General features: G+C 36.1%; 1 protein-coding gene and 1 pseudogene across 1 annotated transcript; both read right to left on the minus strand.

Annotated features, from left to right (window-relative positions):
- Positions 1–6,629: 6,629 nt before the first annotated feature.
- LOC113359633 lies at positions 6,630–8,309 on the minus strand (annotated as a pseudogene).
- Positions 8,310–8,509: 200 nt separating this feature from the next.
- LOC113356530 lies at positions 8,510–11,083 on the minus strand. Its single transcript, XM_026599689.1, has 2 exons — positions 10,909–11,083; positions 8,510–8,965 (listed from the first exon to the last, which is right to left on the minus strand). Exons 1-2 carry the CDS (start codon positions 10,985–10,987, stop codon positions 8,724–8,726), a joined length of 321 nt encoding a protein of 106 aa, XP_026455474.1. The 5' UTR covers positions 10,988–11,083; the 3' UTR covers positions 8,510–8,723.
- Between the last annotated feature and the right edge of the window lie 1,105 nt (positions 11,084–12,188).

Below are 12,188 nucleotides of genomic sequence, written 5' to 3' on the forward strand. Positions count from 1 at the left end.
TTAAACTTATTGTTGATTTCTTCTTTTAAGGTTGAAAATTAGAAGATCAAACCCAAGTCTAAAGAAAACAATAAAGGTCAAAAAAAGAAAAAAAGATTAAGAAATTGATAGAAGTTGAGACTCTCCTGCTCATATCTGATATCCAATGAAGTGATAATGCTTGACACAACTATGGATTCAATTCTTCTTCGGGGCTCGTTGTAAGCAAACATCCATGATCTTCACAAACTACTCAACATCTCAAGTATTGATGCAATGAAAGGAAATTATTTAATTTTAATTATCTTGATTATTTTTTTGAAGTTTTGAAGCTTTGCACATATATAAGTTTTTTCTTGTCAATATTATTTGTTCATGAAAAAATTTCAACATTAATATACGATTCATCAAGCTTTGTTTAGATTTTTTTTTGTTCGATATTTGTATTAAATTTTTGTTATTTTCTCATTTGAATTAGCTTTGGATTAAACTGAAAAGTTTTAGTAGAAGATTGTCTTTAGTTTTCCATAACTATGACATTTGGTTTAATAGTCAGTGAAATATGAAAGATTAAATGACGTGTCTCAAATCAGAAAAAAAAATTACCTACCATAAAACGCATAGAGAGACGTATGTAAGGGGGTATGAGACATATATTCTCCAGATCTCAAGAATCCTAATCCAAAAATATATATATCAATTTTTATCTTATTTAGTGTTTGTTGTACGCATGATCTTCTTTTAGATTGGATATTTTATCTTGATTCATTTATGTTTGGTCTTGATTTATTATGTTTGATCTTGATTTGATTACTGCATTTATCTTGATTTTAGTTATTTTTAGTAGGATTTTTTTTTAAATTAATTAGAGATACTATGAAAATTTAACTCATATAATAACTATGATTTGTTTGGTTCAAACCACCGACAAAGTTAGTGCGGAGATGAAAGAAAAATACCTGTGAGAAAACAAAAACAACTTTTGGTAAAGCTATTTTCGGATGCATGTTACATATCAAATTACCACACATAAAATTTTGCTTCTTATCCCTTGCTTTCGGTACGGGCAAAAGAAAGAAACATTAAGGCCGTGTTTGATATAGTTTTTAAAAACAGTCAATTTTAATAGTTTTCAAAACATACTATTTTTATCTTGTTTTTTTTCTTCGTTTAAACTAAAGAAGGTGTTTGGTATGACACTGAAAAATTGTTTTTTCTTATGGTGTTCGTTCGGGCAATTCATCAAACATTATTCACCGCATATTAGGGTGATTATTGGACAACTAAAAGAGAGTAAAAGGAGCGACATCAAATGGGTACCTCCCAGCCTGTGATCAACCAAAATCCATTATCAATTATTTACTTGTTGTATTTAGATCATGCATGAAAGATCGACTAATAATAAAAGTTATGTAATTGTTAAAGTGTTACTAGCGATGTTAGGTTAGATATGAAAGATATGATAAAAATGAAAGGGTAGGGCGGAAAATTGGTTGTAGCAAGTAAAGGTTCTAAAAGAATCAAAACACATTTGAAAAAGAAAAAGAAAATAATAAAAACCACGTGTAATGAACATACTTTCTTCTTGCTAATAAAAGGCCCCGAGTGGCATGTTGATATAAAAACGATAAATTATTGTTTTCCAATTTTTTAATAAGAAAGAGAGTATTATGCCCGAAAGCAAAAACTCACCAATTACATGACATTTAAGGTCTGCATAGCTGACTCCAACATTATGCATAAACCTTTGCGAGCCATCTATGTTGGTAGCATTGTCGTTATTATTATCACTTACAAAATGCATAATCCTGTAAATACCTTTTCTTTTCTTAATATATCCCTTTCTTTCTAGAAAAAATATAAAGATAATTAAGTAAAAGGTTTAAGTTTGAACCTTTCGAATTAAAGTTGTCTAAGATACTGGAATTGGAATTTAAATTAGCTAAATTAACTGCCAGTGGAGTTTTAATCCTTAGTGATTTTGACCAGCTTTTCCAGAACAAAAGAGATTGCTTCAAAATTTCCATCTTTCATTTGATGGTATCCCATGTTGAATCTTCCTTGGACTTCTTACTTATATTCATTATTTTGAGATTGTTTTCGTTTTTCGTTTTCTAAAATACAAAACAAGTAAAAAACGTTTTTTCGACTCTTTTTTGCTTTCAATGTTTTTAAAAACGGAAAACTACTTTTAAAATCTATACCAAGCACCGGTTAATTATCTCGGAACTGAACAGTGGAATCTATTTATTTAAGTGATTTGGAGGGATTAAAAGATTAATTGGGAGCTTGTTATACTAATTATTAACCTGCATGAGAGTATAACTTAATTGGAATATCTACTTGGAGGAGACGCAAGATTGTCCAATCTCTTGTCAACTTTTTAATTTATTAGATTTAGAACTCTCATTATTTCCCTGTATTGAGGGTTTTGGTCTAATGTCCTTTAGTATTTATTTAACTAAAAGAGTGATATTCATTCAACCAGCAACGCTCATCCATTCATTCGCACACAAAAGTATAATTAGCTCAATTATTGTGAATGTACGTAGATTGTAGATCATTAAACTTAAGCAATCAACTCTGTCTATGTAAATTTAGCTCAATAACTGGATTTATATGTGTGCGGGCCAAATTGCATGCACGTACAAAATCAAAAAAATATTTGTTCCATGTGTTGCCTTTTCAAAAAAGAATGTATAATTTGAAACTTAAAAGAAAAGAAGAAGTTGTGATAAATAATCCTTTCATCAGCAAATTTCATAATGAAAAGCAAAATGAAGCTTTATAAACGGATAAAATTACATACGTGTGCCCGACAGTTTTCCACACACAAACCTGCAAACTTTGTAATAAAGAATCTCTCAAAGCTTCTTTCATCATTACTGGATGGAGATGTGAAAAGCTAGTCTAGTGGTCTTACAAAAGTTATTAGCTTGTAATGACATGATTATTGCGTTTTGGCCCACAAAACTTCTCATTAATTTGAGTAGAAAAAAAGAAGATAACTAGCAGCAAAAAGGCATGCGCCACAGTCGAGAGCAGGCAGGCTTGTTTTCTCTTACTAGCAGCTTGCATGGGGCGCCATGCTTGAGTCACTTTGTGCTAAGCAAGTTCATACGGAGAGTTATAAAAACTTTATGTGCTCTCCTTTTGGTTGCAGTTAGAGTACAAATAAGCAATTACTAAAATAAAAATATGCACCTTTTAGTAGTTAGAAAGTATTAGAGGTTAGGTTTATCTAATCCTAAGCTAATCTTTTAAAGATATCATCATCATCATTATCATGATTCATGGATATTGTCGGTTGAATATAAAGGGGTTTAATAGGGTCTTTGTCTCATCGGTCATCAACTCATCATGGCACCTCACCTGTAACTGAAAGCTCCTTTAAGGACCATGACTCTTACGAAAATGAAAATGATAGATACACAACGTTGTGTATGTACCGTGTGAGGGAGGAATGGGTCCCATTTCTGCCCATCCCTATCCCAATACAGATAGGATGACCTTTCTGCCTGCCGTTGGATCCCCTTTCGGTGTACATAACGTTGTGTGTAGCAAAGTTGTAACTCGTAATTTGGGTTGCTTGTCGAATTTTAATACCAAATGTTTAATGAGCATGTGTCACTAACTACTTATTTAAGAAGGCTATTATTGGGGCGTCACACTCCAATAGAGGGGGTTCACTTGGATTCTTAATGTCCAAAACAGTGGTTATGGGATATCCTAACACATATACAAAATGTCTAGATTACCCTTTAGCTAGAAGTGATTTTACGTCCAGGTTTGGATTAATTCCAACCGTAGAATTTTATTTGCATGTAGTTTTACGTCTAGGTTTGAATTAGTTCCAACCGTAGAAGCTCATTTTACGTCCAGGTTCCTTTTAATTCCAATCATATAATCTGATTTTATGTCCAGTTTTCTTTTAATTCCAACCGTAGAAGTGATTTTACGTCCAGGTTTGGAATATTTCCAACCGTAGAAGTGATTTTACGTCTAAATTTGGATTATTTCCGACCGTAGAAGTTTATTTTACGACCAGTTTTTCTTCCCACAAAAACTTTGTCCCAGAATTCACCAAATATACAACAAAATTCATTAATTTAATTTTTATCTAATTAAATTAAATTAAAATTAACTAAATAAGGGTGGTTTAGTCATTACAAAATTATTTGAGATAAATAATTTTTGATATTATTTATGGGTGATCCGTTTTTGTCCTATTAGATGACGCCACTTTAATGGAATGTGACGCCCCACTAATAGCCTTCATATTTAATGTTAAAGTTAAGTTGAATACAAAGCAAAGACCGAGTGGTTTCCCATCCTAAAATTGGTCATAACTAAAATATATATAGTCCTAAAGAAGAAATCACTTGCCATGAGGCCAGATTATCCCAAGCAATCTCATCTAGAGAATGAAATTATAGAAGCTCCAAATACCAAAATCTTGTTCATAGGCTTGGCTTGAAAGCTCTTTAACTACAGAAGTGAATGCCTCTTTGGTCTTTCCGAGGAAGGTGATCCCTGCTGCACTTTTCCCGTTGACAGTTTCTCCAAGCAAAACTCACTGGCTTTCGAGTTTTGAAGGAGTGAATAGGGGTGCACATACCCTACCCATACCCGCCAATCCTACCCTACCCGCCAGTTTTTTAACCGTATCCTATCCTATCCACTATTCGGCGGGTAGGGTGGCGGGTAAAGATTTTTTTAACCGCCAGTAAACGGGTAGGGTGGCGGGTATAGTCCATATCCTACCCACCCTACCTAGAAATGCACATACCCTACCCATACCCACCAATCCTACCCTACCCGCCAGTTTTTTAACCGTATCCTACCCTATCCATTATTTGGCGGGTAGGGTGACGGGTAAAAATTTTCTTAACCGCCGGTAAACGGGTAGGGTGGCGGGTATAGGCCATATCCTACCCACCCTACCCGTTGTGCAGCCCTAGGAGTGAACAGTGAACTCCTGATGATCATCAACTGATTCAGCCCGAGTTTAACTATTAGCCTCTCTTGAAATTTTTTAGGGATCATGATTTTTTTGAGGGATCATGATTTTATTAGGCCACCTTCCCTATAGTGATAAGGGGTGTCCTAAAACGTTGAAATGACTAACATATCCTTAACCTAATTTAATTTAAAACCAACCTAATAACCACTTATATATATAACCACCACCTCCTCCCACCACCATCGCCCACCACCACGACCACGACCACCTCCGATTATCACCACCACCCACCACCACCACCGCCCACCACCGCCGATTGCCACCACCACCACCTCCGATTATCACCACCACCAACCAACGATTACCACCACCACCGCCGCCATCGCCTATTTAAGAAATGTAACAATATCAATGCAATCACAATTAAGTTCGGTTACATAATAATTTTATCGAGTATGAAAGACGCCAGCCGCAACCTGATTCTGCCATGGGACCACTCTGGAGGTATTTTCCAACAAACCCTTCACTTTAATTTGATTTTGATTGCTTCAATCAAATAGAAATCATCAAAATAGGGTTTTAATAGGAGTTACAGAGCCATGTTCGGTTAGGCCGATTTTCCAAAAAACCCTAGTTTGCTAACCGAACTTCTTGAAAATGAAGAACACGAAGAACAGTTCGGTTCTATTGGATTTAAAACTAAGTCAGCGAACTCTCTGTTCGGTTGTTTCGCAAAAAAAATTTAAAACTACAAAGTAACCGAACTCCACCCTTAGAACCGAAAAAAAACAAATCCAGTCTAACCGAACTGTGTTGTTGTGGCCACTATGTTGAGTTCCAAAATAACCGAACTTAGCCAATAGAGTTCGGTTTGTTCGCAAAAACTTTTAAAACTACAAAGTAACCGAACTTAGCCAATAGACGCTGGAACTTCACATCTTTTTTGTTTGTTAAGTTCGGTAACTTCACAATTTTATCGCAGAAACCGAACTCAGAGTTCGGTTGGTTAGCTGTTAGGTTCAAGTTTGCGAAAGAACCGAACTTTGTAAACTTATATACTCTTATATTACGTAAAGTTCGGTTAGATCAAAAGTGCATGCAGTTTGCGAACCAACCGAACTTTGTACACCAAAGTTCGGTTAGTTGAGGACCAACCGAACATAACGCTGTAACTTCTAGAAATTCTATTATTTGAGAGTTCGGTAACCTGCGTGTTTGGAACAAATAACTGAACTACACTTTCAGATGAGCTCGGTTACTTGTTCATCTCACGGGGCAACCGAACTACAGCTTCAGATGAGTTCGGTTACTTGTTCTTCATATAAAGTAACCGAACTGTTCAAAATCCAGTTCAAATACGGATCATTTTGAAGATTAACAAATATTCTAGGAGAGGATGGAGATGAAGAATCAGATGAGTTTTCATCATTTGAATACTTAAACTTAGTGAATTGGATTTTTTTTTATTTTCCATGTTTTTCTCCTTCATCTTCTCTAACTCTACTCTCTCAATAATTCTACTCAACCAATAATAAACCCATCTTTTAATTTAATCTCATTAATTGTTTTTAACTAAATCATTCACTAATTATAACCTAAAATTCATTAAGAGGGTAAATTAGGTATTAAATAAATAACTAGATATGGGGTGACCTAAAATTACTTCTAATGCCTTTACCCAAAATAAAACCATGGTCCCCAAAAAAACCATGATCCCCAAAAAATCGTTCTTCAGTTAGATGATTAAGTTAGTTTGAGCGACCCAAGCCTGCAACCAGCAACCTTCGGCCTAAACAGCTGCTTCAAAATCTTTGCTCACAGGAAACCAAGACTAAACCATTATCATTACCAACTGCAACCAGTAACTTTAGAAACACCTCTGCTTTTCATCAACTTCCTCACTCCACTTACCCCCTCCCATTTCCCAGCTGCAGCAAAAGTATTAGACAGAGCCATGTATGCCCCCGGCCGCTCTTTACTGCTTATTTTGAAAAGTTCCTTCGCTGCAAAATCTGCCAATTCCACATCACCGTGTATTGTGGAAGCTCCAAGAAGAGCAGCCCAAACATCAGAGTTTGGTTTTTCAGGCATTCCCACTATGAATTCTAATGCCTCTTGTAAACTACCCGCCCGACCTAACAAATCAACCATACACGAGTAATGCTCCATCCTTGGTTTGATCAAGAAATCTCTCTCCATGTTATCAAAAATCTCCCATCCTTCTTTGACACGTCCAGCATGTCCACAAGCTGAAAGAGCACTGAGAATTGTAACATAATTGGGTTTATTCTATTTTCTTCTCTCAATTTCTTAAACAGATCAAGCGCTTTGTCTGCCATACCATTCTTCCCGAATCCATCGATCATGGAAGTCCAAGAGAAAACATTCTTGTCTGGCATATAATCGAAAATTCTCAGTGCCTCCTCAGTTTTCCCACATTTCGAATACATATCTATAAGTGCACTTCCCAATTTCACGTCTGAAAATAATTCAGTCTTCATAAGTTGACCCTGAACTTGTTCGCCTACTTCATGTGAAGCTAATATGGAGCAAGCTCCAAGGACACTCACAAAGGTCGATATAGTTGGCCGGAAATTCACCCGTTGCATTTCTATATACACTTGAAGTGATTTTGCAGCAGTTTTAATCGATTTACTGTAACCCTCAATCATGGCATTAAATACCACTGTATCTTTATCAACTGTTGCCGCAAAGATCTCTTCAGCATTTACAAAAGATCCTTGTTTCATATACCCTGTAATCATAGCAGTTGAACAAACTACGTTTCTTTCGTACAGCTTGTCGAACACTTTCCTTGCGTAATCAACCTCCCCCTTCTTACAGTACGAATCAATAAGCGCTGTAGAAAGAATATCGTCAGTCTCAATACAATATTTCAGTATCTGGGTATGAACCTCCTTAGCTAAATCCGTCGATATAAATGTACCTGTTGTAGCTAACTTTAAAATCATCGAAAATGTATACCCATCAGGTTTTTCATCAGTGTAACCCATTCTTTTTATTAAACTCATTGATTCCTCAAGTTGGTTTTGCTTAACATAAGCTGCAATCATGGAATTAAAAGAAGAGACAGTTGGGCTAGGCATTTCATCGAACATCCGATGGAGATGTTGGTGTTGAATCGGTATCCTGTTTTAATAAAGTGGGCGTGGAATTTCTGACCTTGAGTTGGATAATCTGAATGGATGTAATGTTGAAGAGATGAAGATAGAAAGTTTGAGTTTTGGCGGGGATCTCGTTCGCCATCTTCTGAGAAAGATTGAATTGGTGAAGCTGCAATGGAACTGATGTTATTGCTACGAAGAGGAGAAGAAAGAAGGGGACTAATTCGTCTCCCAATTTTCATTTTAGAGAAACTGAGAACTTCACAGTTACAACATATGCTGCGTTAAGTTGTCGCAGCAGAATGCACATAATATCCTCCTTAATAGAGCCTCACCCGCAATAATATAGACAGAAACTTTCTTCTTTCTGTAACTGATTTACCCCTACTCATTGCACAACTTTTGTAGGGAAAAAGAAAGAAAAAGCTTATTAAAATTTCAATTGACAACTACAAAATTCAATTATGTGATTATATTTGAGATGAATCAGAAAAGATTACATGTGGTTTTTTTAATGATCGGAATTACATGTAACTTCTTGATGACCTCGAGACCTTAGATCTAATGTTGCACAAAGAAAAAAAATGCATAGCTACTGAAAGTTTACATACAGTTTGCACATACCTAAAATTACATTTAATGAATATGAATAAATCTCAATCCCGAAGCCCTAGTTCAAGCTCAAGCTCGTCGTCCTCTTCAAACAGCCTTAAAAGACGGGCATGTTGTTCTGCTCTCTTTTTCTTTTGCCACATCTTGAACAGGAACACCCCAAGTACTACAGCTGCCACCAACCCAACGAAGACGAAAAGAACTGTGACGCCTGTGTTTTTGCTAGAAGAAGCATGACCCTCTGCTTTCGCCCCATCTTTGGAACTTGACGGGTCACTCGCCAAACCTGAAAAACAAGAGGAAGTAGTTTGAATTCAGAAAATCCCAGCAAATACTTGCACACATAGAAGATTCCAGTAAAATAAGACGCACATGATATAAAAGATGTAAGACCAATACATACAGGAATCTTATATGAAAATGTTTAGGTTGTCCTTGATCTCATTAGAGCCGAAGCAGATTATGTCTCCTCTTCAATAGGCGAAAAGCGCCTTCTCTAAGGAAACTAAATGGTACAGAACACCCCCTCCCACTCAGTAGCCAATTTTTCCTAATGAAACAAATGAATAGACAGACTCTGCAGGATGCTGAAAACTATCAGGGTTCAGGGTCTGCACCGGAATCCATTGTATCGGGGTACCCATTGGGTATCTAAAAAACAGGGAAATTATTTATTCAGATTCTCGCGGGCAGAACGGTTTGGAACCCGAATTAGGTGAGTATATAATATAGGGTACCAAATATTATTATCCATCGTTTACTTTTAGTTACTTTCTTTATCTCGACAACTTCCTTTCAGATCAGTCGTATAGAGGCTATAGAGAATAGATTTGCAGGTGAACCATACGTATGAATATTCAAAGCTCTATAGCCTGTATACGACTGATAGCCAGAAAGCTGACAAAATTAAGTTAGTAACTAGAAGTAACGGTGGAGAGAGAGACTGTATAAGTAAGGACCATAAAACTTCACAGACTGCAGCGGGAAAACCTCTTCATTCTTTTTCATTTTTTCTTTTTCATTTCAGGGTGCCCTAATTAATTATCCTTTTGAAGGTATGAACACGATAACATCTTTCAACGTATTGTTGCATATTGTGAACCCTCCATACTTATTACGGATTACTTCATCTATTCACTGATATAACTTAGTTCCAAGTCTACATATATGTAGAGAATGTGATGATTCAAGAGACACCAGGAAGTTGTTGTCCTCAGAAAAAGAGAGTATCCAACAGCAGTAACTGGAGCCAAAAACAAGTAGTGACTAGTAAAGATTGTAAAGAATGGCTCGAATTTCTTCCATCTCTTTTTGTTATTCGGCATTTTAATTATAATTTACAATTTAAACCATAGTTGCTCTATCATTCCCATCAAGCAGTCATATTTTTTCAATTTAAACTTGTGAGTACACCTCTTGGTTATTACAGAATACAACATTCTCTTGGATATGCTCGATACTAATTACCATTGAGTTATGATCAGTACCCTCTAAATGCCTATATGTATTTCCAATATCCAAATGTAGCTCTAGTTTCATAACCAATATTCCCTAAGTTGGCAAATTCCCTGCAGTTCTACTAGCCATCTATCCAATAAAACCCAAAATACATGCAAAGTCTACCCTAATCAGAATTACATTAAAGAGCGCAATGGAGAAACCAAAACCAAAAAAAAAGCATGGCAACCAACATGAATTTGTAGTACAAAAAATTGATGCTAACTACCTCCATTGCGAAGCTGTTGTATACATAAAATTAAAGGTGCCAAGGCAGATATTCTACTTCTAACTGTGAGTTACTTGCCAGGTAGTGGAACAAAAATTAAGTTTCCAACAGTTCCATCATTAGAAAAAACAACCTACATTCATTACCTGCCCAATACCTAATCAAGCGCATCCCAACTATCAATTTGAACAACTACACCTCCTAAACCTAACAAATACAACAAGCCAGACTATAAAATCAAAAATTAAAACCCTAAAAAACAGCCAATTCATGCACACCAATTTGTTTATTTTTTTGCTCAATTCAATTTAAACATGAAAATCCTGAATCACAGATCGAAAGATCTCCAAACCCCCACTACATTCAAACCAATCAAACAAAAAATCACAATCACTAACTATGTTATAGAAATTCAGAAGATTAGGTTTTCAGAGGTGAAAGTAACAATAGAGATCTAAAAACAAAACAAAAATAGGGAAATTTGAAGAGAATGAAATACGTACCTGGAATTAGTTGAAGAGAAAGTGATAAGAAGAAGAAATTTAAGTAACACAACCAACTCCAACCTGTAAATTTAGTCATCTTTTCCTCTCTTCTCTTCTTCTCTGTCTGTTCGTTACATCAACCAAAAATGTTTTACTTTCTTATATTTCGTGTGCAAACAAGAATTTGTCCTTGAAAGAACCAATTGGGAATCTTCGGTGTAAACCATTAAACACTCTATTGCGTGTTTGTAACGCCTATTTCCACCTCGTGGCCCACTAGACATGGACACACTTCAACTACATGGCTCATGATATACGGGAAACTAAAATGGCATTCGGGAACCTTGTGGGTTGACTTAGGCTGGGTTCTATGGTCATTCAAGATTCAGCCTAAAAACCGTTACAAAAGCATTGTCTTTTTCCTGATTCAACATAAGGTTCAAGCATTTGCTTGGATGATATCTTGAACCAATACAGGAGTGATCAACAGTTTGGCCGTCAAAAATATGTTTTAGCGTCCAATGGTTCGGCGCTCAACAACATATTTTGGGAGAATATGCTTCCAAGCGTCTAATGGTAAGGCGCCCAACGACTAACCATTAGGCGTCGCACCTGAGCACCAAGCTATTGGACGTTGAGGTTAAATATTTGTTTGACTTTTTTTAAGCTACACCTCGTTTACACTCAGACGACATAACTCACATTGTTAATGATAACTCGTGTTCTGGTCGGAATATGAAGGTTCGGAGAGGAGACTCAACTTCTAGAGTTTATCCAAAAGTGATAACTTAATTTTAAAATATTATACATTGAACACAAGAGAGTACACTGTTTGAAATTTGGAAACACAACAGTAAATAAGTTATTCTTAGTTCAGTTTCGTCGAAAATACGGTTACACTTAGCCTTTGCAACAAACCACAAGCTTCCCTGATGGACGAGTTATGTCTCTTGAGGGTTTACAGATACATATACCCACTAAATCAATTTCATCATATTATTGGTCGTCATCTACGCGGTCAAGGTTCGTTAAATACTGGCCTACAATGTCTCTGAGATATGGTGGAGTAATTGGCCTCACAAAAGGATTGAATCTACCCATCACCTTAAGGATGTTGAAATGATCTTCATACCGAAAATTTGAACCTTTCCATCTACGCCATTCCTCCAGAGCTCTCGTTATAACTTCATCATCAGTTTCACCCCTGAGTCGATATCGGTTGACATTCCATAATAAATGATTGAATTTTCGTGAACTGCATTGTCTATGAAAACATGTCGATCGAACAAGTCAATCGA

This window comes from Papaver somniferum, chromosome 3, assembly GCF_003573695.1.
Source record: "Papaver somniferum cultivar HN1 chromosome 3, ASM357369v1, whole genome shotgun sequence".
Taxonomy (NCBI): Eukaryota; Viridiplantae; Streptophyta; class Magnoliopsida; order Ranunculales; family Papaveraceae; genus Papaver; species Papaver somniferum.

What these genes read in the sequence shown, in the direction of transcription:
- LOC113356530 (XM_026599689.1), bottom strand. Translation starts at nt 10,987, where the DNA reads ATGACTAAATTTACAGGTTGGAGTTGGTTGTGTTACTTAAATTTCTTC. An exon ending in TTCTCTTCAACTAATTCCAG is followed by an intron (nt 8,966 to 10,908) that starts GTACGTATTTCA and finishes CTTGTTTTTCAG; the next exon opens with GTTTGGCGAGTGACCCGTCA.